At 42.3% G+C, this 23,616-nt stretch overlaps 1 protein-coding gene and 1 long non-coding RNA gene across 2 annotated transcripts in view; one reads left to right on the top strand and one right to left on the bottom strand.

The window, feature by feature from the left end:
- pcnx2 (pecanex 2) overlaps nucleotides 1-23,616 on the bottom strand; it is a 29,005-nt gene that overhangs the window by 4,759 nt on the left and 630 nt on the right. Inside the window, exons 2-35 of the mRNA XM_086179568.1 lie at nucleotides 21,952-22,154; nucleotides 21,068-21,185; nucleotides 20,922-20,967; nucleotides 17,726-18,231; nucleotides 17,448-17,642; nucleotides 16,110-16,592; nucleotides 15,829-16,024; nucleotides 14,725-14,869; nucleotides 14,474-14,616; nucleotides 14,206-14,284; nucleotides 13,991-14,126; nucleotides 13,293-13,435; nucleotides 12,952-13,105; nucleotides 12,566-12,598; nucleotides 12,065-12,236; nucleotides 11,746-11,856; nucleotides 10,783-10,874; nucleotides 10,315-10,424; nucleotides 9,925-10,033; nucleotides 9,057-9,149; nucleotides 8,819-8,969; nucleotides 7,401-7,542; nucleotides 7,141-7,318; nucleotides 6,534-6,642; nucleotides 6,319-6,448; nucleotides 5,637-5,695; nucleotides 5,337-5,552; nucleotides 5,005-5,258; nucleotides 4,432-4,665; nucleotides 3,944-4,047; nucleotides 3,402-3,546; nucleotides 2,972-3,202; nucleotides 1,777-1,934; nucleotides 1,494-1,610 (exon numbers count right to left, since the gene is read on the bottom strand). Coding sequence (XP_086035694.1) covers nucleotides 1,494-1,610; nucleotides 1,777-1,934; nucleotides 2,972-3,202; nucleotides 3,402-3,546; nucleotides 3,944-4,047; nucleotides 4,432-4,665; nucleotides 5,005-5,258; nucleotides 5,337-5,552; nucleotides 5,637-5,695; nucleotides 6,319-6,448; nucleotides 6,534-6,642; nucleotides 7,141-7,318; nucleotides 7,401-7,542; nucleotides 8,819-8,969; nucleotides 9,057-9,149; nucleotides 9,925-10,033; nucleotides 10,315-10,424; nucleotides 10,783-10,874; nucleotides 11,746-11,856; nucleotides 12,065-12,236; nucleotides 12,566-12,598; nucleotides 12,952-13,105; nucleotides 13,293-13,435; nucleotides 13,991-14,126; nucleotides 14,206-14,284; nucleotides 14,474-14,616; nucleotides 14,725-14,869; nucleotides 15,829-16,024; nucleotides 16,110-16,592; nucleotides 17,448-17,642; nucleotides 17,726-18,231; nucleotides 20,922-20,967; nucleotides 21,068-21,185; nucleotides 21,952-22,154 — 5,495 coding nt within the window. The remainder of the gene's footprint in view (nucleotides 1-1,493; nucleotides 1,611-1,776; nucleotides 1,935-2,971; nucleotides 3,203-3,401; nucleotides 3,547-3,943; nucleotides 4,048-4,431; nucleotides 4,666-5,004; nucleotides 5,259-5,336; nucleotides 5,553-5,636; nucleotides 5,696-6,318; nucleotides 6,449-6,533; nucleotides 6,643-7,140; nucleotides 7,319-7,400; nucleotides 7,543-8,818; nucleotides 8,970-9,056; nucleotides 9,150-9,924; nucleotides 10,034-10,314; nucleotides 10,425-10,782; nucleotides 10,875-11,745; nucleotides 11,857-12,064; nucleotides 12,237-12,565; nucleotides 12,599-12,951; nucleotides 13,106-13,292; nucleotides 13,436-13,990; nucleotides 14,127-14,205; nucleotides 14,285-14,473; nucleotides 14,617-14,724; nucleotides 14,870-15,828; nucleotides 16,025-16,109; nucleotides 16,593-17,447; nucleotides 17,643-17,725; nucleotides 18,232-20,921; nucleotides 20,968-21,067; nucleotides 21,186-21,951; nucleotides 22,155-23,616) is intronic.
- Nucleotides 10,677-12,444, top strand: LOC147247329 (uncharacterized). Its single transcript, XR_015109318.1, has 3 exons — nucleotides 10,677-10,948; nucleotides 11,786-11,845; nucleotides 12,075-12,444. It is a non-coding gene; the product is annotated as an uncharacterized LOC147247329 (long non-coding RNA).

The raw sequence follows: 23,616 nt of genomic DNA, 5'->3' as shown, positions 1-23,616 counted from the left end.
GTTAGCTGTCAGTCACCATTAGCTTTGAGCTAAATTTACACGTCTGGCTCCGTCTGCATGGTGGAGTCACAAAGAAGTATCTGTGTGAACTTGACACCAATGTGCAAGTACTTTTTTTGAGGGGGGGGGATTAATCGCATGAGGTGACAAATTGTCAGCAATCCATGCTGATTTTAAAAAAGCCTCACGTAAGACAAACAAATAAGGAATACTGAGAAGAATGTTTGGAATTTTGTGTATTAAACAATTATCTGATGGTCACATAAGTCTGGGTTTGCGTTTAAAAAAAAAAAAAAGAAGGAAAGAGGAAAATTAATCAGAGCCTGAACTTAAAACACAGTGTACCTTCTTAAAACCACTGACAAAAATACAGCAAAGAAGAAAATGGATGCGGAGAAATGCTGACTTTCAACCTACCGCATGCCATTCATAGTTATTTAGTTACTTAATGAGTATTTGTATCATGCAAGGTTAACTCTGTCTACCCCAATAAATCCAGCTGCACAAGAGGAAGGACAAGGCCTCAGCTGAAACTGATTATGTTTGGCCTCTGAGACTAGATGACTGTAAGAAGCATGAAGGTTTTAAGTCTGTGCTCAAATTAAGCAAGCCTCTCATACAGAGTGTCTTATTCAGGGACCCTCCGAGACTCATGGTAGTTGAATCCATGACCTTTCAGTTACATCATCTCTCTCTACCCAGCAGACTGAAATAAATAAATAAAAAATGACGTGGGAGACTGTTTTATTTTCTATCTTTGGCATGTGAAGAGTGTTGATTCAAGAGCACAGTCACACAGAGTTTTGGTTTAGGTAGAGACTTTTAGAAGAACTGAAGCCTGAGCTCAGGGTGGAAACTATAATGTAGCCTTTTTTAAAGGTAAAACTGCAGGAAACACTTTATATTAAGGTCTTTGTCATAGGTACATGTTACTCAGTGACAAGGGCCTTGTAAGATGCTTAATATATTTTGATAAGTCTGTAATAATTGTTAATAACAGAATCATAAGCACATATTGTGAGGCATAAAATAAACCATCATGTCTTAACCCTAACTAATCTTTCTTGAGATTATAGATATTATACCAGGCATTTGCAAACCGTGAATGAAGGTTTTTGCAGGTAAAGTGAGGATAATTCCTTACTAAGATGAAGAAAACATTTACTATGCACTAATTACTGGTTAACTGAGATTTTATGTTGTCAAGGTTACTCAAAAAGCAGATTACACAAACAATTAGCCCGAGAGTTTGAAAATTTTATGCAGTTTATTGTTGTTTGTAGTTTGTGGCAGTGGAGCATCGTTAGCTTACAGCTAACACGGGGCTGCTCTCTCTGCATTATGGAGTCACATAGAAGTGAAATGACACGGTGATGAATAGAAAACCTTTTTGAGCTCTAGGCACCTATTTGTGATAACAAGGCAAAAAAACTTTTGAGTAGTATTGCTGTAATATAACGTTTTGCAGGATACATTTGATTTGCAGCACCGACCGTAACCATTTAGAGCACAGCCAGGAACGAATGGCATCCAGGCTCAAAGCCCCTCCCCCGATGCTGCGGAGCGTCCGATGGGTTCCTGCGTATGAGGTCGTAAGTGGTGACACGTACCTGAAAATGAAAGGGTAAATGAACATAAAACTGTAAAGGAACAGAGCAACATCCACATTTCCATTTACAAAACACACATTTTTAGATCATTATATAACAAAGACCTGGCCTCATACACATTCAAACCTAAAGCCCTGTGATGCACCACAGCCCTGAGGACACATACATGGGGTAACCCAGCGGCTGGTCACAGGACGAGTTGACCATGTTCCTCAAAGCTTGCTTTGAGTTCTGAATGCTGCCTCGTTCTGGGTTTCTGTTCCGTAAGAACACCAGTTCTTGTTGCTGACCTGCCCACAGACCTCGTACACACTCCTTATTGATCTACAGACAGAGATGAGAAGGGAGGAGAAGACAGGAAGTAACAGATCATGAAGAGACGCTTGGCTTGAGCGTGCATTAAGGGAAGATTTTATGTTTATGGAAACTGAATGCTGTAAATGGGACTTGAAGAGGACTCGAAGTCTGGTGTTTACTGCTACCAGCACGCCGGCGCTAATATCTCATGTTTTAACTACAGTCAGCACACCCCATCACACAACGCTGATGGGTGTGTCTCAAGAAAAGCATTAATATCATCAGGTTTCACCTCCCTTTGCACGATGGAAAAGCAACCGTGTGTGTGTGTGTGTGTGTGTGTGTGTGTGTGTGTCTGTGTGTGTGTAGTTGCGTGTAATTTCCGCGTGTAACTGCATGGTTTGGCCATTACGGCTGTTGCAGCCACATCACCGGCAGCCTTTGTTGTCCTTTCACGGAAATGGTCGGTATTATTGCTTCCAGTCACAACCAGCAGGCTGACTGGTGCGTGTCTCCCTCATACAGCATCCTGTTTCACCCAGCCAAGAAAAAAAACAGTCTATCACATAACTTCCCGGTTGTTTTTGACTTGCTGCTTAACCACACAAAAAAGAGATACAACTTGTTAATTCCATCATCTTCTATCACTTGGAAACATGAAGTGCTCTATTAGATGGATGTTTGAGCACTTAAAATAATCGCAGAGTCAGATATATGGATTAACAGCAAGCTGGTGGGGTTTTTACAAGCCTGCACTTTTCTAGAGACAGTCTGCCTCCTGCTAAAGATCTGCTGCTCAGATCTACTGTGACCAGATTTTATCGTGATGGGTTGCAGATCACACTTGTTACCACTTGTGATGCTGTTTTACTTCCCTTCTCAGATTTGGTTTCATCAAATAAAAAAGTAAATGAGATGTTTGTGTCTTGCACGAGTCCGTAGGCAGGAGGTTTGTCCTTCGCCTGCTCACATTACTCATTCCATACCTACATTTTCGGAATGAAAATTTAAATACATCACACATACAAAACCATAATTCCGCTGACACCTCAGGCTTTTTCTACCTTGATGACCTTGAAGCTGAGGTGGCGTTTGTAGAGCATGATGATCTTATACTCGTCCGTGCCGTCATCGATCATGTGTCTGAGCGTGAGCAGCGTGTCACGGCTGGATAACACCGCTTTACGCCAAGCAGGGTCACTCTCGTGGCAAATGACCAGGCTACTGCGGTAGTTTGTGATGGCTTCGTACAAGATAGATGCCTCCTCGGTCTCCTCCAGACATGTGAAGTGATCCTGAAAAAGCAGATGATGATGGAGCAGGCGAGAATTCAATCAGATTCTACGAAATGTATACTCAAGATGAAAAATGGCCCTGAAGACATAATTGTCAATGCACTCCAGAAGGAATTGTGAAAATATTAAACTGCAGTGAAGAGTAGATAAATGGAGATTATCCATGGGATGAAAAGAAGGTGAGAGATCTGTTCTGTACCTGATGCAGTTTGAGGCTCATTCTGACAGCTGGAGCCACAACCTTCTGCAGGAGATCCAGGTCAGCAAACACCCACTCGTCTTTTGTGGCGATACGGAAATCACCTTTGAACAAGGTGTTGAAGCCGTACAGAAATGACTCCAGACTTTGCGGTGGAAAGTGGGGAGACAGAGGAAGGGAATGTGACAGTGTGTGTTTTTTAGAATACAAGCCACACTTAGATTAGAAGTTTAATAAGAGTGCAGAGAAACGTCTGCATGACCGGGGTTGTTGAAGATTTGGCTGCTAATGACCCCTTGTGGTGAGTCTGCCTAACAGCAGCTGCATTTCTGCTGATGCTGTCTTCGATATACCTTGATCTAGTGAAATTGTACAGTTATAAGTGATGTTTAACGTTAAATATTCCAGATTTTAACATCAGATTAAATACGGTCAACCACGTCATTCTGTATTTTCAGTCTTCGGATGATTCAGACTTTTTTTTCTTTTCTTTTCACTGTAATAAATCTGTCTACTGTCTTTATTACTGTGGAGCTCCATACCTGTTGGACATGTTGTGTGACGCCGTGCCGAGGGACCTCCTCCCCAGGACGGAGAGAGCATAAGACAGTGTCACCAGAGGGGAGTCTTCGTCACAGTCCACTGGCTGGACACACAAAACACCGAGGTAAAGATGAAGAAGACATTTTTTTTTAGTTCTCATTGATAAAATACGTAAGAAACTATTGCGTGAGAATTTTTGACTTCATCCTGAACTTAAATTTTCTCCATATTTGTTCAATTCAACTCGACTGAATTAACAAGAGTCGAAAAGACGTGAAAAATGAAGTGCCAGTTTTGATAAATCCTATTCTTTCAAGAAATTGCTTCATTAAGTGGTTCTTCTTTCTTAAATGTGAATATTTAGACCGCTTGTACAATCTTCTTGGATTGTTGGTATTTAATTAATTACTATTATTACTTTAACCTGTGGTTTATAAAGATTCTCAGTTTGAGGTGATTAGACACCATTACACTTGCAAATCTGTACCATCTCCATCTTGCCGGCGCAGTACTGGATCCACTCCAGATAAACATTGCAGAAGCTGGCGCGCGTCACCCCCTGCAGGCAGTGCACGTAGTCTTCATCGATCTTCACGCTGAAGACCTGAGGGTCACGCTCAATGTGGTGCCACTTGGTGTAAAACTGCAGGGCTTCTTGGATTGTTGCATCCTTCAGCCAGGTGGACAGTTTGGGAGAATGAACCAGGTAGTAAATAACACACTGAGAGGAGGAGAGAGGGGCAGGGAGTCAGAGATGAGGGAGGATGGAGGGGCGTGGGGAGGGGATGGACAAAGGACAGACACACCAAAGCAAAATAATAAACAAAAGAACTGCAAACAGCTTCACAAATATTGGTTTATCTGCAAATTAACAAATAAATTAGGGTAGTAATAATTTTTCAGACAGGTTGAATGAATATGTGAAATTTGAGGTGTTTTTCAATAACTGTTAATGACAACAAGGGTATGACTCTTGAAGAGGAAGAAATAGTTTTGCCTGATAAATTATGCAGTGTATCACCAATGCCTCACTTGACTTTCATTTGAGGTGAACTGGTACCTTCAGGTAGTAGGTGATGAGCAGTTTTCGGAGGTCATAGACCTGCAGCATTGTCGCAGCATTGTTCTCGCTGATGCTGTAGCCCTCCAGCAGGTACTTGGTGGCCATTACCTCCCAGGCCAGCCAACGGAGGTTGAAGGCCGCATTGCATGACAGCATGTGAGGTAAGTGACCCGGCTCGCAGCAGCAGCACGCGTCGTCCTCCTCCATGCCTTCTGTAATGGCCTCCACTTCTCGCTGCTGGCAGTATGTTCCTGTGATGGAGGGAGTCAAAGTGCTGGTTTGTGTAGAGAGAAGATTGCAAAGTGAAGGATGAGCTGGTCCAACATTACCTCTGAACTCCAGTCCCCTCAGCTGGAAGGTGACCAGCCCATTGCCGATCTCGATGAGGTGAACCAGGGCGTTGAGGTAGTCTGAGGCCAGGATGAAACAGTCTCCAGCGCTGTAGTTGCCCCACCGGCCCAACATAAGGTCCCCGCATAGCGAGTGCTGCAGCGAACGCGTCAGGTACTCGTAGAAGATGGAGTTTAGGTTGTTATCGTCACATCCTGAGAAGGAAGGGAAGATTTAGTGAGGACGGGAAATGACCAAAATGACTAAACTTAACAAAATTCCAGTTGGGAAGAACTCACCCGTCTCCTTATCCACCTGAGACACCAGCCTGCTGTTGGAGTTGTCAATGCGCTTCGTGCTGGAGGACCAGAAGCAAAAATCATGCACATTTTGGGCACTAATTATATTTTGTTGGATAGAAAATGTGAGATGAGTCTAAACAAACTACAGGATGTTACAAAGTCAAATCATTATTACAGCCTGGAGTAAAATCAATAGCTGTAGCACTAAGGAATGTCTTCTTTTTTTTTCTCTCTGCACAAGTAGTAATTGTTCGTAGGTCAAATTTATTCAGGGCTCATAGTAAGTTAGGACTGTAGGTTTCCATGACCTCTTGAAATTTTCTTGACCATAAATTCTCTGAAATGTCTGCTTACACACACAAACAGGGTAATCTATGGTCACACTTACCAGGGCACATATGAGATTTTTGGTTTGTTTTCAAATTTTATTTGTCAGAACTTTTCCATGCCTAGAAATGACAGTTTTTTTAGATTCCAAGACTTTTCCAGGTGTTTCATCTCCATATGAAACTTGTTTTCATAATCAGTTTTGTTTTAGCTTTCTGATTATTTCATCATTATATATAGTAAAATTGCCATAACCTTTCTCTATCTACCCCCATTCTGGACGCAATGTGATTCAAAAGCGATCTTGAGTGACCTCCTGGCTGGCTGCCTGCTCACTGCCTCGGGGTCTTACTTGTAGTTTCTCTCCCAGAACTTGATGGGTCGGGGGTAGGAGGAAATGAAGATGGCGCTACCCAGGAAGGGAGCCAGAGGGGTGTAAAAGATGGTGGTGAGCAAAGTCTGAAGCAGCAGCATGGCTGAATCTGAACGCACACACGTGGCGGTTAAGAAAAGCAGAGCGTCTACTGATGTAAGACAGACACATAATAGGTTCTACAGTAAGGATACGAGGTACGGCGAACGGCTGGGCGAAGGCGTGGAAAGCACTCCCCCATGCAATCTGCCAAGGTGCGATGTAGACCAGGATGAAATGGAGCTTCAGCAACAGCTCACGCATCTGGAAGGAGACAAACACAACAAAGACAGTCCTGAAACGACAGTATTAAAGAGGTGCGAAAAACCTGCCTGGAACACGCAGGATGCAATAGCTAAACTTTTTTTATTGATTTTATGCAACTTTTCCTTTGTTCTGCTTTCAACTGTTTGTTTGTAAAACATTGTGAAATGTCATTGTATATGAATTATGCCATACACATAAATTTAACCTTGCTTTGACAGTTTGTAAACAGGCATTTTATACAGTTTCGCTGTTGCTAAGCTACGGTTTCCATTAGCTTCAAGCAAAAAGTATGTTATGAGCACCGGGGACAAAAAAAAATCACTAATTCAATATATTTAGTTGTGACTGATGGATAAACAAACTCTGATATTTGGGTGAAGTATCACTTTAAACATTTAATGGGCTCGATGTCAGAAGTTACAAGCTGTAAGCATCATCCCTCACATAATTAGGGCCTGAGCCAAAAGGTACTTCTGGTTCTGACTGTTTTCTCACCTTGTGGAAGAGGATGGACATGATGAAGAAGTCCAGCAGGAAGCTCTCAGAGGCGTGTGGACAGTCGAAGTGGAAAAAGACAAGTGTGAAAAGCAGCGTGAGGAACTGAAAGCTCGGGTCGCAGAAGGACGAACGCAGAAGTTTCAGCCCGGCGACTGTTGTCAGGAGGACGTCACAGCTGCAGGCGGAACACAGCAAACAACGAGTGATGACAACAGACACATAAATCACACGAATGGGCAAGATCTGTGTCCACTCACTGGATTCCGAGCTTTTTGCGGTGACTGAGGGCAAAGCCGTCATTGGTGAGCGCGCTCAGAATGATAGCTGGGTATACCACGTACTTCTCGAAGCACAGGAGCCCCACGTAGAGTCGCTCAAACCACATCAGCACTGCATCCTCTAAGGGGAGCACAGGCAATAACAAAGATCAGAATGAAGATGCCTAGGTGATTTGGAGGGTGGTTTCATTGTTAGAATGGAAATACCGACTCGAAAACAAGCGATTTCAGTGAGATATACTAGTGAGTTAGACAATTGGCTGATATTTTCATGTTACTCTGAAGGATAATTCTAGTATTTTTCAACCTTGGTCTCATTTTCCACTGTATTAAGATCAAAATGATCGATCAGGACCACAAGTATTGGAGTTGTTCCAATATTAAGCAAAAAATGCTGTGACTGAAACCTGCAGAATCATTGACTCGAGCAACTGTCTATGTCAGAGTCTTTTGACTAAAGGTAAGTGTTTGTGTGCCGTTCTTGTCCTTGTGTCATCTGACATTTTTACAGGAGAAGTTAAACTGTATGACTCCCACAGCAATGAGAAAACAGACACTACGGTACGTCGCGCTGTGTCACTGCATCCTCTGATTGACATCGCTGTGCTTGAGATTTTTTTTTTTTATGCCTCTAAAATGAAGTCGAAGAGACAGCCGAGACCAGAGGAACAGACAGGAGACTATCCATCAGGTAAGTAAGTGAGATGTCAGAGAGACTCCAGCTCCATGTTTGACACTCGTCTCATGTACCTCTGTAGGATCCTTCCAGTGATGTTGTCAGACACGGATAATCACAACCTCAGCCTGTCAGTTAATAAAAGAAGCACTTTCAGTGGGCAAAACTGCAGACTATTGCGCTGTCTGCTAGTTACGGCTGTGGCTGTAGCGTCCACGTTCAACATCGGAACAATTCAGATCTTTTTTTTTCCCCCATAGCTATCATTTTGACAGGAAAATATTGCCCATTTTGAAAAATAAAGGTTTATCCTTTAAATTTGAGTGCATGAAAAAAAATGACACCACCTGCAGCGATGTGCAGCCAGATTTAGCTATTAGCATGCATCTGCCCTGAGCTAAACCTGCACATTTTGCTGACACTTCATTAATGGGTCCTAAAACAGGAGCTTGATCAATTTAAGTTAACTCATCGTCATTGATTAAATCCTGATATTCAGTAGTTGCATTTTGAGTTGAGAAGCTATTCGAGAAAAAGGTAGCTTGAAGCCTCCAGCATTGTTAATCACCATATGGCTTCACAGAGGAAGAATAAATATATCTCAAAACAATATTTATTAGAAAAGAAAGTTATTGGTGTGGTTTCTCGGATTATTTTGTAGATCTACAGAAGTTTACATGCATCGTTAACTGACGAATCAATGCTAAAAAAGGAAGCTGACCTCTGGGTTCAAACTGGTGGTACTCTTTGGTCTTGAGGACCGGATGAGAGATCCACAGCCAAGGGTGATGCTTCCTCAGCTGGGGGATCAGGTAATGAGTGACAAACCCCACCGTCCCAGCCAACGCGTACAGCACGATGGTCACAAAGGGCTGGAAACAAGTCAAGATGAGGGGATTCAAACCGACCGCGTGTTGCTGTTTAACGCTTAATGTTCAGAAGAAATCAGGATTTTTCACCTTGAGAGACAGAAACACAGTGCTAGCGGTGATGGCGAAGGTTAGGATGTAGGCGACAGAGCACACGATCACATCCGACAGTAGAATCTCCTTCTGCGGAGCACAAGAGGAGAGGGAGAGCTGCGGTCATTAATAATCCACGCATTGATTTGTCAGGCTCATTTAGGTGTGTGATTGTTTTTATTTCAGTCGCTTGAAGCCTTCAATTTTTCAGATCAAAAGGGTCACAGCTTGAGAGCAGATATGGGCTTCATTAATCCCCATTAACACTGTACAGTGCAGCAGGAGGCTTGTTTTCTTTGATGCAGAATTGCTTTTAATTACAGGGAATAAGCAACAGCAAACATGGTTTTATATTCCGGCAAGCAACATTATGGTTGAAACAATCTGCCTTCCCACATACACTACGAATAAATTCCACAACACATTGTAGATGCATTGTTAATAATAATATCGGTAATTATGGTGGGCTGATGGGTTGTAAAGTGGCCTGAGGCAGCTGAAAAACAAATTGCCCAATTAAAGAAGATTTCATCCTGAAAAAGTGTTTTGTTTTTTTTACGGGATTCTCTGACAAAACATACAAAAGGCTGCTCGTAAGCTGAGTCATTAAAGGATCATTCCAGTCTTTTTAAACCTGGACTCACTTTTCCACTGTGTTTGGGTCGACACTTTTCAACCACTGGACAGGTTTTCGTAAAATGAGTTCGAAAGATACAGAATCTTTTTTAAGTGGCGATCTGGAATGCATTTTCACTCAATATTGGGCCTCCAGTAATAGTTATTGTTAGACCTGGAAACACAGGGAAAAGAATTATCCTTCGACCATCGTCTTCCTCTAATAACGTCTGTATCAATACTTGATTACCATCGAGTTCTGCAGCTTTTTTGGCAGCGGGTCTTTAATGTCTGTGTCTTCCTCCTCCTCTTCCTCATTCTCCACCAAAACAGGCATCACCTTTGACTTGATCAGAGACCTTTAAATACAAATGTTCCATGAATGTCATGAGGAGAACAAATAAGTACCTCCTTCATTGTAAAAATCACATTTGAAATATTTACCGTTTGAGTTTCAAATACAGGATTACTGTTTTATATTTCTGGCCTGATGTGTTTTAGAGCAGACTGCAGAGTGAGCAACAAATGATCAACATTTTTCATGTGAATGAGAGCTCAGTCTAGACGTCAACCATCTGCCCATGTTTCCTCCTGCTGATCACTTCAGCTGTCTTTTATTCCGCGTGCCAACGATACTCACAGCAGTACAGAGGGGTCGCTGCTTTGCCGGCTGAGGTGGTAGGAGAAGACCACCAGAAGGCCACAAAAACCAGAAAACAAGGCTGGGGTGTGCTGTTCATCCCACGGCTCCTGCACACACACACACACACACACACACACACACACACACACACACATCAACGTAAATAACAGCCTGTACTTTTTAAATTGCTGCTTCAGGTTCTTCATGGTTCAGTGGCATCCCTTCACTTCTGACGAGCAACATATTGTGTTTTGCCGCAGCTCCACTTGGTTCCATTAGTAAAACTCTCTGGCTGCGGGCTATTTATAACAGAACTACAAGTCTTCTTCTCCTCCCACAGCCTGGAGGATGACCGCGAACACACATTCGGAGAGCAGAGTAGAGGGGATTATATTCATATCTACTCTTTTAACCCTACAGGCTCTATTTAGCCTTGTTTCAACAGACCATCCAGTAGATTTCTACCTTGAGAGCGCCAAAGCAGAAGCCGTACAGCAGGGACAGAGCGATCAGACTGCGTAGGATGCTGTAGGTTGCAGAGATGAGACTTGTAGCCGCTGATGCACACAAGAGTGGAGAGGAGACGTGAAATATATGAAGCTGTACTAAACGAAGAGGATTTTGAATCACGGTAAAGATTTATTTGGACACATTTAACACTGAATACATCGCTCATTTAATAATTTACACAACTAGGCCTCGAATCACGAATCCATCTGTGTTTTGATAGACCATTCACGATTGAACTACAACATGTTAAAGGAACGTGTCAACTTTTTGGAAAAAAGCCATACTTTCCATCCTCCTTAGTGCCAAACTATAAGATAGATATTTTCCCCTTCTCTGTGTGTATTGAGGAGCTGAGACCAACAAAGACCAGAAACAAGCCACTTAGCTTAGCAAAATCATTAGTAGCGGATAGGAAGTGTTAGCATACCTCAGTCAAAATTAATACAGAATATAAGGATTAGGATCGTGATTTGTCCAGAAGTTATCAGCGGTACTAGTAGTCGCTCTTGCAGTCAAACAACAAACATTTTGCTTATCAAAGTTACTGTGGGGCTTTTGAGGTCCTGTGTGAAATCACTGCGCCCAGTCAGGAAAGTAGTTCTGGCTATGACTCTGATTCTAAAAGCCCAATATCTCACAATTTTTAAAAGTTATTTCATTGTAAATATTATGCACAACACTAGTCATATAAAGCTGACAAATTTAGGAGAAAAATGCGCTAAGCTAACTAGCAGTTAACTGGTATCTGCTGGTCTCAAATCCTTACTGGCCTTACAGAGCAAAGATATTTCCTTGTCTGACTCTAAGGATAATGGCAAATAAGCGTATTACCAAAATAGTTGTTCCTTTAAATTTACATCAGGGACCTGAATTCAGGATCCCCACGTTTTCTTGAAGATGAGCACATCATTTACTAACCTGTCCCACCAAAAAAGTGCATGTCAATCTGCTCCAACAGGTAAATGGTGAAGGTGTTGATTTGAGGGAACAGTCCCACCAGGAACGTGATGGGGAAGCAGTGAGTAAAACCTGTTTTATCCATTAAAAAACAACAGGTGAAACACTTGCTAAGAAGTTTCACAAGGATTTTGAACAGAAATAGAAAATAAATGACTTGAAAAAAAATGCAATCAGCTACTAATATTCAAGCTCACTTTGGTTTTAGATTGTTGACACGTTTTCCCATGCATGTGAGTATCTTTGAGTGTGTGTTCTCTCCTGGTGCATTTCTCCCTACCCACTAGCAGGTTTTGCAAGAATCGTAGTGCGTCGTGGCAGACGATGGTGACCCCATACAGGGTGGAGACGGGCAGGTCCTTCCGCTGCAGCAGCTGCTCCAGCAGCCAGATCAAAGCACAGAAGATACAAAAGTAGGCCGCTCGGCTGTAGGCCACCAGCTGATTGTGGCCCTGCAGCCACACACATATGAACGCACACAGGATAAGACCAGCAATGTAATCTAATTAAAGGCCAGCTTTAGAAAAATGTCAGTGTCAGGTGGTATAATTAAATGTAAATTAATTGCAAATGAAAGATTGTTATAAAGTTTGTTTCCACACATATCACAACATTTTTTTTTTAAAGGAAAGATATCATATGCCAAAGACAGACAACACAATAATCAAACAAGAAGAGCACTGGTTATAATTTTGAAGTTATATCAAATGTCATTCTTTTTTAAAGAGTAGGTCGTCTTTGGTGTGGAAAATTTCACCTGAGAGTTCAATCAACAACTCACGTGTGTTGGAGAAGCTGCATCCGGTTGAACGCTCTGGAAAACAAAAGCACAGAAGCCAGTATTTGATTATGGTTCTTGAAATAATATGAAACAATTGCAATGAAAGAGGATGCAAGCAACAACAAAGAGGAGCCAGTAAGTCAGATGAGATTTACTTGGAATCTATGTCAGGTGAGCGTGGCACAGATTTGAATTCACATGTAAATTAATATTAAGAAACTACAGTACACCGCAAGGCAGCTCGAATAGAAAAATGATTTTCTTTAGCCAATCAAAGAGGACAGTTTGAACAGAATGTGAATTTCTTTTAGACTGACATTAACTATGCTAAGCTATGGACGGATCATAAATCGGATGCCTTGCCTCAGGAGAACTGATAAGTCTACCTTTAATAAGGAGTACTGACAGCTGGCGATGACCAGACAGAACTGAAAGACCCAGAAGTCTTTGAAGCAGCCGTCATTAAGAAGCACGAATCCGAGGAAGGACACCAGGAAGGCCATGAAGACTGCGACAAGATTCTCCAGAACATCTTGGTTTCTGCACAAACGCACCACATGCTGAAGCAGTGAACATCAGCGGATGTCACTAGACAAGTGAACACAGGCTGTGTTTGCACGTCAATCTGCAAGCTAATGGGTGTGAAAGATACCTTGGAATCTGGAAGTGGAATTTTGATGTTACCTTTCCAACTGAGACAGAGACGCAACATGTTGTGAGTACTCACCTGTCCAGTAGGGCGAGAAGAGTGAGTCGGTCATATAAAATGTTGATCCACTTCCCAGGAAACAGTTTGAGTTTGTAATAAATCTTTCTGGTGGGTTTCTCCTGAGTTGAAGTTTCTGATGATTCATCCAAAGAGTCCTCTTCCTGAGACACACAAATATAAGACACACACGCATGTATTCAACTGGAACAATGCAGGATGTTTAATATCTACAGGAAGGGTTGTCACAGGTGCACGGAGGGACATCTTTTCCGCAACACAAGTTCACAAACCCACAGTGATACACAATATCCACAAATGATGAGAGAGGATTTCACACATCATGTAGTGACTGTTCTGAACGCTGCGGCAGCATAGTCACAATTTAACACAAGTTCAATTTAGGATACAAGTTTTCTGTCTCCTCTAGGGACTTCTACTCACCCCTGAGATGCAAAAAAGAGATGTGCAAACTTGAAAAAATATTTCAAACTTACATTCCATGTTGAATTTCAATATTTTTGGAGAAATTTGGAGTAAATCTTTTTCAAATGGTACATTTCACTGTTTAACTGATGCAATTTATTGATGGAGCGTATACTAATTTTCTTAGTGGCTATTCAAACAGTTTCACATTATCTACTCATGGGTACCTACACTTCTTTCCCTCAAAGGACAAAAAAATGAATAGAGGGCTGCTAGCAAAAGGTGGAGGTCACCTGGAAGATCTCAGGGTGCGTCCGTCTTGGCCGTAGTCTGTGTGAAGGGATGATGCGTCGCTGGAAAGGGCAGTCAGCATGACCACCAACTAGACCATCCTGACACTCCGAATTTGAGGAAGTTGATAACAGGTCACTGAGCATAAACACACACACACAAGTGAGTGGAAAGACTGTTGAAGGTATGAGGAAGATAAATGTGTAACAAACATTACCACATGTTGCCAGTGATGAGCTCAGCTCCCAGCGGCAGGTTGAGGGCCCTCTCCGCGTATAGTTTACGAGGCCTGTCTCCTGGTGACATAAAAACAAAAAAACACATAGAACTCTGAGAAAATGTCTGTTTGTGTAAATAATGCACATTAACTGCCATCCAGCTGATGAGCAATAAAGTTTATGGAGGATCAGGCTGTCAGAGCGCAATAACTGCACCTCATTAGTGACGACATGGGACTTTTAATTGTTTCGTGAGCAGCTGCTTACTGTGCACAGTATGGAAGGTATAGGCCTCTTCTTTGTTAGTCGCCTCTGGTCTACAGATGACCTGCAGCATGGAGCTTTCTGACTGAGATGTTTGAGAGGGTAGAGAATCATAGTCTGGATCCTTTTCTCTGTCTGTCTGAGGACTGAAACATACAGAATCAAGTGTCAATCGAAGTGCAGCGGGAAGTGTATGTGTCTGAGAGACTTGATGGTTTTATCCAAGTGGTGTGTGTGTGTGTAGGCATGGTTACCTGTCAGGGGAGACTATTGGGATGTGTGGAGGTGGTATCGCTTGTAGTGTCCCAGTAGCCAGACTGGTGGGTGGTTTGGGTCTCTCTGGTTTTCTGTCTGAGCTGGTCTCTGTTATTGTTTCATCTGGTCTGGAAACAGCACTCTCTATGAACACACCAAATGTATTTTACAAAATGTCATCAACAGAAACAGAAATGATAATTAAAAAAAAAAAATCTAAGAGGAAGGCTAAAGTTTGTTACAGGTGACACCAAAACTGTCATCCAAAAGTACATTTGGCAGAAAGAGCATCTTAACACCTTTCAGCTCATTGTTTTGATGAGTTCTAAACCCAAACCTCACTATTTCCATTCAGTCTCTCATATCCGTGCACATACATGTCACCTGCCCACAAGAACAAGTGGCAGAGTTACCGTCTAAATGCTGAATGTAATGCAGTCAAGCTAGCTCACAGGTCCACTGCTGTGCACAGATAAGGCTTAACATCCCTCCCTCCCAGTGTGGGATGGGGCTACGCATTGCAGGTTATATAGCAAGCTAGGAAGAACATTATTCCAGCAACCCGACATGTTTTGGAGTTGGCGGGAAATATTCAAAGAAACCTCTTATAAAAGAGTGACTCATATTCATCAGGGGGGCTCAAAAACACAACTCCAAAAGACAGCTAGTTTTGCTCTGTCTCCACTTGATGTTTAAACAGGAAATACGTGTAACTCCAAGTTGCTCTGGTGCAGGTTTATATAGTGTGAGAGGAAACACCAATTAAACTAGCAAATTTACCAGCCAGTGCTGCTCTATTTGCTCTATACCAAAGCTAAGAAACTGATTGACTGACCATCCTCTAAGGACAAAATCACCTTACTCTAAAGCTGACATTTAAAAAAGGTAATGAATTTAATACTTTATAATCTCACGCTAAGAGTTGTTGCATTCAGAGCAATAATCAGCCACCACACACACACACACACACACACACACACACACACACACACACACACACACACACACACACACACACACACACACACACACACACACACAACAAGCAGGAATGAGACCTGCAGCTCATATACCACTGCTGAGGTGGAAGTACAGAAACAAACCCTTTTGCTGGCATTCACCCTCCTCTGAGACTCCTGCTTCTTCTTTAATCTCTCGACCCTTCTCTTCCTGTGTGCTGGCCCCTCCTCCTCTGGTGCTGAGGGATTCCAACAAGGAAACAAACTCCAAGAAGTTTGATTCATTGGGAATCTGTCCTTCCTTTGCCTCCAGATCTGACTTGGAACTAGTCATGGTGGTCTGATAGAAAGAAAAGTTTGTATACATTGAATGCGTGGACAGATAGATGAAGAGAGGTACAGCAGTATTGCACACACACACATACTGTGTTATGGGAGCGGTCTGAAAGCAGCACAGCATCTTTCCCACTGTCCATGCTCAGCCCACGGATGTGAGTCCTTCCCCCTGGCCCATAACGGCCCAAAGCTGGCGGTAGACGCAGGAAACCTTGTGGATCCACATTAGAATCCAGAGGGTCTGTGTCATCAGGGTGGGAGTGGACATCAATCCCAGATGAGCTGTTATCATTGGTAAACTGTGGGCTTGGCGTGCTGTCATTGGTCAACTGCACTCCGAGATGTTCCTGATCCGGATCCGGACACTCTAGAGTGGTTGAGTCGGAACTGATTGTTTCTCTACATAAATGAAAGTCTTCACTTTGGCTCGTGGTCTGTTGCTCTCTCAGGGTGGGGTCGTCTTCTGAGCCAGCTGCTTCTCCTCCCTCCTCCAACTCCTGCTTCTCCTCCTCAGGAGAGTCAAAGGTGATGACGGGGATCTTGATGTGACATTCTCCTGCATCTTTTTGGGCCTGACACACACACACACACACACACACACACACACACACACACACACACACACACACACACACACACACACACACACACAGCATTCTTAAATTCCATGTGGATTGCATTGAAATAATTTCTATGACGTTTCTGGTTTCTGACTAATTCTAACATTTACTAATTCTGCAATGGTGCTTAAGGTGGCTGGCACTTCTCCTCTCCATGGCAACAAGAAATGACTTCATTTGATCATTGTTTTTTTTTAATTTATTTATTGCTGCAAGGGTTTTATGCTAATTGCTAATCGTGTTCACCTAATCTTACAGTGTGTATCCAAAACCACTTGGTTTGATGCTGCATAAATTACCGGAGTACAAAGGGGACCAAGAACAACATAATCCAGTGTACAGTAGTCACTGTGCATCAAGTCAACAGAAATGCAAAAGCAAAAGGATGCATAAACACACATTTCAGTCACTTGAAAATGGTACATTTTAGTGTTTTAAACCTTTTCTGGCCAGTGATGACAGAACAAACGCATGCTAGTAACTCTGCATCTCGTCTAAAGACGACTGGTGGAGGCAGATGGCCACCTGCCTGAGTCTGGTTCTGTTTTGTACCTCTTAGAAGAGAGCTTTTCTCTGCTTCTGTCACCACTTGCATGCTCATAAGAGAATTGTTGGATAAATTGCCCTGAAATAAGTTCTGATAAGAATTGGTGTTGTATGAAGAATCCAAAAAAGAATGAACTTAAATTCCCCAACCTGCTATTGGTTCACTCATTGCTAACGCTGAGGCCCAAACTCTCTTTAGGTCCACAGAATTTTATTTTTTTTTGTATGTGATGTTAGCCAACAAATATTGTGTTGTCTCACCTTTGCGTTCTCCAGGAGGCTCTGCTTCACGCTCTCCTCCAGCTGAGCAGCAGTCTGAGGGTCGCAGCTCATGGTGATGATGATCTTGACTGTGTCGTTGTCGTCCAGGTGAGCAGACGCGGGCGCGGGGCCAGAGTTGTCCACAAGAACCACCTCAATTTCATCAGAGCAATACGTCTCCTCCACTCGATCATCCTGACAGACAAAACAGGAGCCCGATATTTATTGCTTTACTTTCGAACCTTGCAAACGACGTAAATCAGGTTATACATCTCTACCTGTGCAGCAAGGTCTAGGATTTCAATGAAGTCATGCTGGCAGTCCTGAGGGGTCTCCAATGAATTATTGTTGGCATCTGAAGGCTCTTTCTGCGCCTCGCTCTCATCGTCACTTTCCTTGGAAGGAGGGAGACCTTCATCGGTTGTTTCCCTGTCTACAGTCTCTTTATCATCGCTGTTCTCCGCTTCTGTTCTGTCCAGCTCAGAGTTGTTCTCTCCTTTCCTTTCTGATTGTTCTCTGTCCAGCCCCATCAAACAGATCTGACTGTCCACCCCTTCTTTCACAACTTCTGCATCCATGATCTCTGCTTCCATGGTCGCTGTCCCACTAGCCGATCCAGGTCTCATCTCTTCTATTTCAGACTGGGAAGGGGGCCTCTGCTGGGCCTGCAGCAGGGGAGCAGCCTGGTCTGGATTGGGGCTGGAGAGATCATCTGGAGAAGGATCTGGGCTTGGGCGCAAGCCTCCCTCTCCAAGCCTCTCCTCTGGAGCACACTCACTCTGACCTGGAATCAGATCAATGATGTAGCTGTTATATTGCAGGTTTTAAAGAGATTTTTTTTCTACCCCCAAGAAAGTGTTTTATTTTGCCCTTCAACTAATCAGAAATAGGTGTCTAGAGCTGACAAGACATATTTTCCCTCCTGTACTATTTCTTTGAGACTCCAGAGAGACGTCTGGCTTTATCCAGCTGTATGTTCAGTCATTGACAAACATTTTGATTTGAGCTGAAAAAAACAATTAAAGCACTTTCAGTTAGCCTGCTGGTCATGTTCAGGGCTATTGTGAAATAAGTTTTATAATTACTTATGTTTAGTTTGTTGAATCAAATCGGACAATGCGTTTGAGCTTTTTTCAAATGGACATTTTGAGAAAGTTTTGCTGGTTTTAGCCTTCAGTTGCGATCAGTCGGCATGAGCTTTGAGTCACAAAGAAAAAAAAACATCTTTGTGAGTTCAAGACACCTATTTGTGGGTACTTCAAATGGCAAAATACACCTTTTGGGTGAATGGTTGCTTTAAGTGTTAGGATAATAGTGCTCTAATCACATCTTAAACCTCAAACTCAAATTACTGCTATAAATGCGGTCTCATTTTTGGCTTCAGTGGAATCATCACCCATTCACCCATTATCTACAAGATAACAAAAGACATAAATTGAGTTTTATCTCAGTTCACCGCTGACAGATGAATATCTTAATAAGGTGGCCTGAACCTGCTGCTCCCCCAAAAAACGATGCCATCTCTTTGATACAGTGGTGTAATCAGTTGATGCAATGCACCACAGGGTTTATACCCCTTTTCAGCTGACTGCTGTGACTAATCTCCGGCGCATTAGGTCATAAATTTACTGGAAGCAGTCTGACGGACTTATTGGCTTGCTAACTGGCTGGCTGTTAGTTCCGCGTCTGTCTGAGCATATTTATTGGCAGAAAAGGATGTTTTCAATCTACATTGTTTTAAGAGAATCCAGTGCATTCAAGATTAAGAACAGAGGGATGTATTCTGATAAAAACCCATTTTCCTCAATATATGATATTGATAGGTACAATAACATACACTGAGAGTCTTCTTTGTACAAACTGCTTTAAATACTATCCAGGCTGAACAAGACATTTTTGTATATTTTGCATGAGGATTATTTGCATTATTTTGATGGGGATTTTTTTGCAGGACATTCAATCCAGTGAGGTCCTGACTGCACAATATTTGGTTAATCTGATTCTTGTATTTTATACACTCAAATTCAAACAAAGCTGGACAACACTGACTCCACCATCCAAAATATAATTACATAAAATGCACCTGTATTTTAATCCCGGAGTCAGCTCATAATAACATAACATTTTATGGGTCTAATGCAAGCAAAGTCCAATCCAGCCTCAGATGGATCCCTTACTAATCACCCTCAGCTCATTTAAACCAGTGGTGAACTTTCGCTCTAATTTTTTTTAATCCTCAATACTTATTCCTCACTTACTCTTAAAGTGGAAGGAAACCTCCATCCTAACCTGAACAACGTACCTCGACAGTATCATGAATATTCTAGATTTAGATCAAATTATACATATCGGCACTCACTAAATTGTTGCAGTCTGAGGTCAGGAGACAATCCATATTTTCAAGCTTTGTATCATTCAAATATAAAAGCTAAACAGGGACACTGGGTGAATGAGGGCAAAAGACAGGGATTATCCAGACTTTTTTTTGTTTCCCTTCTGTTTTTTTTTTTTTTTTGTCTGTTTGCTTTTTTTTGTCATTACATCTGCGAAGGAGGTTGTGTGACAGGTGCCATGTTGTTTGAGGATTACATAAAAACCAGGATCAATTAAATATTTTTGGGAAAATGTCTTTAACACAATTGAATACTGCATCGTTTTAAATCAGATTTGGCTCGTTACGGATATGTATTTCTCAATGGGATGACTTTTGTAACTTGGCTTTAGGACTGCTAAACGGCAAGAGAAGATAATATTGTTATCTTTATGAGAGAGAAGAAGCTCAATAAAACTGTGTTGGAGCAATATTTGAACTTCAATTTCTGATTAGCCTTCTCGTATTTCTACAGGAATCTAAAGTTAAGTCGTGTCATCAAATAACTCCATCCAGACAAATCTCTGAGCTTGGCTGCTACGTCTGGACCCCCTCACCCCCACCCTCATCAAAAAAACACGATGAGGAAATATGAAAATTATCAAACCGATCACAGTGTTCTAACTGGTCCTCTACAACCCATCAGAAATGAAGCTCCTGATTGGCTGTCCTAGTTGATGATGCTGCTACAGAATAGTGGCAAATGGTGTCTCTCAAAGCAAAAAGCTGTATTATTGCATGAATAGACTCAGTATTAAATATGAATATACACGAGAGAATGTTCTTTGCAGAAATGACATTTTTGTCTTTGACTTGATTTGGCATGTGATGGCTTCACATGTAGTGTTACGCCAAAACAGGTGATGCCATCAGATCAAGGCAAGATTCCATCCTCTCACAGTCGGAGGGGATCCAGGCGCAACTGTAGAGCTCAACTTCTGAACTTGAGAGGTACAGATGGTCTCACTGTGCTAACCTATCAGGTTAAAAGCAGAACATGCACCCTTTGAATACATCTGTTAGCAACAGATGGATGACAAAGACAAAACTGAATTGTATCTCCTTTACTGTGTCTCTCATCTGAGTCAAACTTGAAGACATACCTGTCTCACCTTCTCCCGTCCTCACCTCATCTGACTTTGAACACTCCTAAATGGACGAGAATCCAGAGACACATGATTTAAGTCAAGAGGACCATCCGTATGATAAGCTCATACTGGCAGGTGCCCATAAATTCACTGTCACTCACCACCCCAATCAACCCTGGGTCGGTTTCAGTCTGTTTCACTGTCACCTGGATCACCGGACTGGGACGCTTACGAGCCAACGTCGTCATAGCAACACTGTCTGGGACTGTGCTGCTCTTCCTATCAGACACAGAGGAGAGACGGGGGAAATAAACGATGCGGTGAGAAGGACGGACACACGGGAACGGGCAGTCTTAGAGGAAATCATCCCACCTTCATTCCATCATTCTTGTGTTTTGAATGCTAATTTATAGACATGAGAGAGGTAAGAAAACAAAATCTGGGCTTTCTGTGACAGCCACTTCAAAGATGATAACTATATTTTTAAAAGACAAAAACATTCAGGGAAGAGGTAGCGATGGGTTTGCTTTTATTAGTTGCCATGCAGATCAAGCTTGTCAGAGCGGAGTGGTAGACCGCAGATTACTGACCTCCCCTCATTTGCTCGCTCAGTACCAAAACTGTACTGAGTCTTTGAAATGAGGAAAAAAAAAGGACCATCTCATTCTGAGATATTTGATCAAGGAACCAATCTGATCTCAAAGAAAGACAGGACTTAGACGGTGGGACGAAAAAAGAAAAGAAATACAAAAAGAGAAAGAGGAGACCAAAATAGCCTAAAATAAGTATGTCATACTGGTCATACAAGAACGTTGACAACATTCTAAAAGAAGATTTCAGGCTGAATGTGTGATTCCACATCATTAGGGAGTTGGCCCTCTGGCCTAGATCTGCAAATGACTACCCCATCAGGGGAGTAGCTCGTGGCACAGGGAGGAGAACTGGCAGTTTGGTGAGTACATATAATCTGAGAGCCTTTGAATAAAAGGGAGACCATGTGAGCTGGAATTTTTCAGACTGATCCCGCTGAACGTGATTACTCTACCTGATGCTCGCTGGCAAGCAGGAGTCAGAGGCATTGCTCTTTTTCTCCTGGGCCTTGCTGAGGTCAGAGAGGCTGCTGTGGACTACCGCCTCGCCCTCGTCGAACATCAGGTGTAGCCGATAGTTGGCCAGCTTGATGAGGACGAAGAAGACAGTGATGGAGGTGCAGTAGATACTCAAAGCCATTGTTGTAGGGGGCAGGGCCTGCGGGGTAGAGGAGAGATTTGAAACAGAAAGCATGTGTTGTTTTTGCAGGGGAAGCACTGGCTGTTTTCAAACAGGCTGCTAGAACTGCTGTAGCAACATTTTCATAGCTTCCACAGCAAAGCTGTTAAACGTCTGAGCTGCCACTCACATCTGTATCAGTGACTCGGCCTTGCTAACCACTGCACACCCTGATGATCTTAAATGATTCTGTCAGTAAAGCAGATGTCAACTGCAGCACCCACAGGAACAGTCATCACACATAATTACAATCTTTAATAAATAATATTGAATAGAAATGATTGGCCACATTGAATTCAGATCAAATGTCATGCACAAGATCAAAATATATCTACTATCTCCATCATTTAACAACGGTACAGAAGCCTCACACTTTTCAAAACTGTGTAAAAATAAATACAAGAATACGCTAAGTACCGCTATGATACAATCATCCATTAATGCTTGTTTTTTTTTAATCTTTTCAACTGTGCTGCTTACAAATTCTTCAAAAGATAAAGTTACATCTTGGATATTAAATCTCTCGTGGATAAATGAACAGGAAGCCATAAATGACTTAATAACCAGGCACCAGACTAATTGGAAGTGTTTACCTGGGAGCAGAATTTCAAGATATAAATAAATGGCACAGCTGGGTATAATTCCTCTCTGTGCAGGGGGAGCTAGAGAAGACTGGCTCAAAAACATCATATTTAATTCAACGTTAAGAAGAAACACAGATAAATTGTATTTTAGCAAAACATTCTAAAATGCATGGCATGTATCCAGTATATTTGCACGTCACACCTTCCGGCCAGGAGCCCGTGATCTGTTGTTGGCATGACTCAGGGGAAAATAATGTATTTTTGACTGCTCTTATATGTTTAGATTTTAGTTTTAGTCTGCGATTTTGGTGGTTCGGTCCACTGGTGAGTGAGAGATTTCATGTGTATGTTGATCCATGGCAGACTAGAAACAGAACAATAAATGGGGAAACCAAGTATTGAGTCACAGCTGAAGCTTCATTGTTTGCATGATCAGCTCAAACCAGCTGAGGGGGTTACCCTTTAAATGCACGTTGCTGGTACAGTCTGCTCATTTTAGATAATGAATGACACTCATGAGTACACTCTGTCTTATTCCAACTCCATCATGGCTAAGGTCAAGGCATTTAACCTGTCCTATTACAGCCCAGTCCTGCAGAGGGAGAGAACAAAGCTCACTGATGAGATCTCTGGAAAGAAGTTGAATTTGACTTCATTATTCCGTTTGAAGTTGAGTTGATAGGAAAACAATCAGGACTGCTTGAGTCATTTTTTTTGAATTCCTCTAAATCTGCTGTAGAGTGTCAGCGCTGCCTCTGTGGGGTTCACCTCCAAAGGCCACACATGAACATGTTACGGAACCAGTGTCATGCTTTCTCCCGCTGACACATCCAAGAGCAGCCATGCGTTCAGTCACT

Source organism: Aulostomus chinensis, chromosome 16 (assembly GCF_037954235.1).
Source record: "Aulostomus chinensis isolate RoL2024-O1b breed Wild chromosome 16, RoL_Achi_v1.0, whole genome shotgun sequence".
Classification (NCBI taxonomy): domain Eukaryota; kingdom Metazoa; phylum Chordata; class Actinopteri; order Syngnathiformes; family Aulostomidae; genus Aulostomus; species Aulostomus chinensis.
This window is presented reverse-complemented; position numbering and strand designations above follow the sequence as displayed.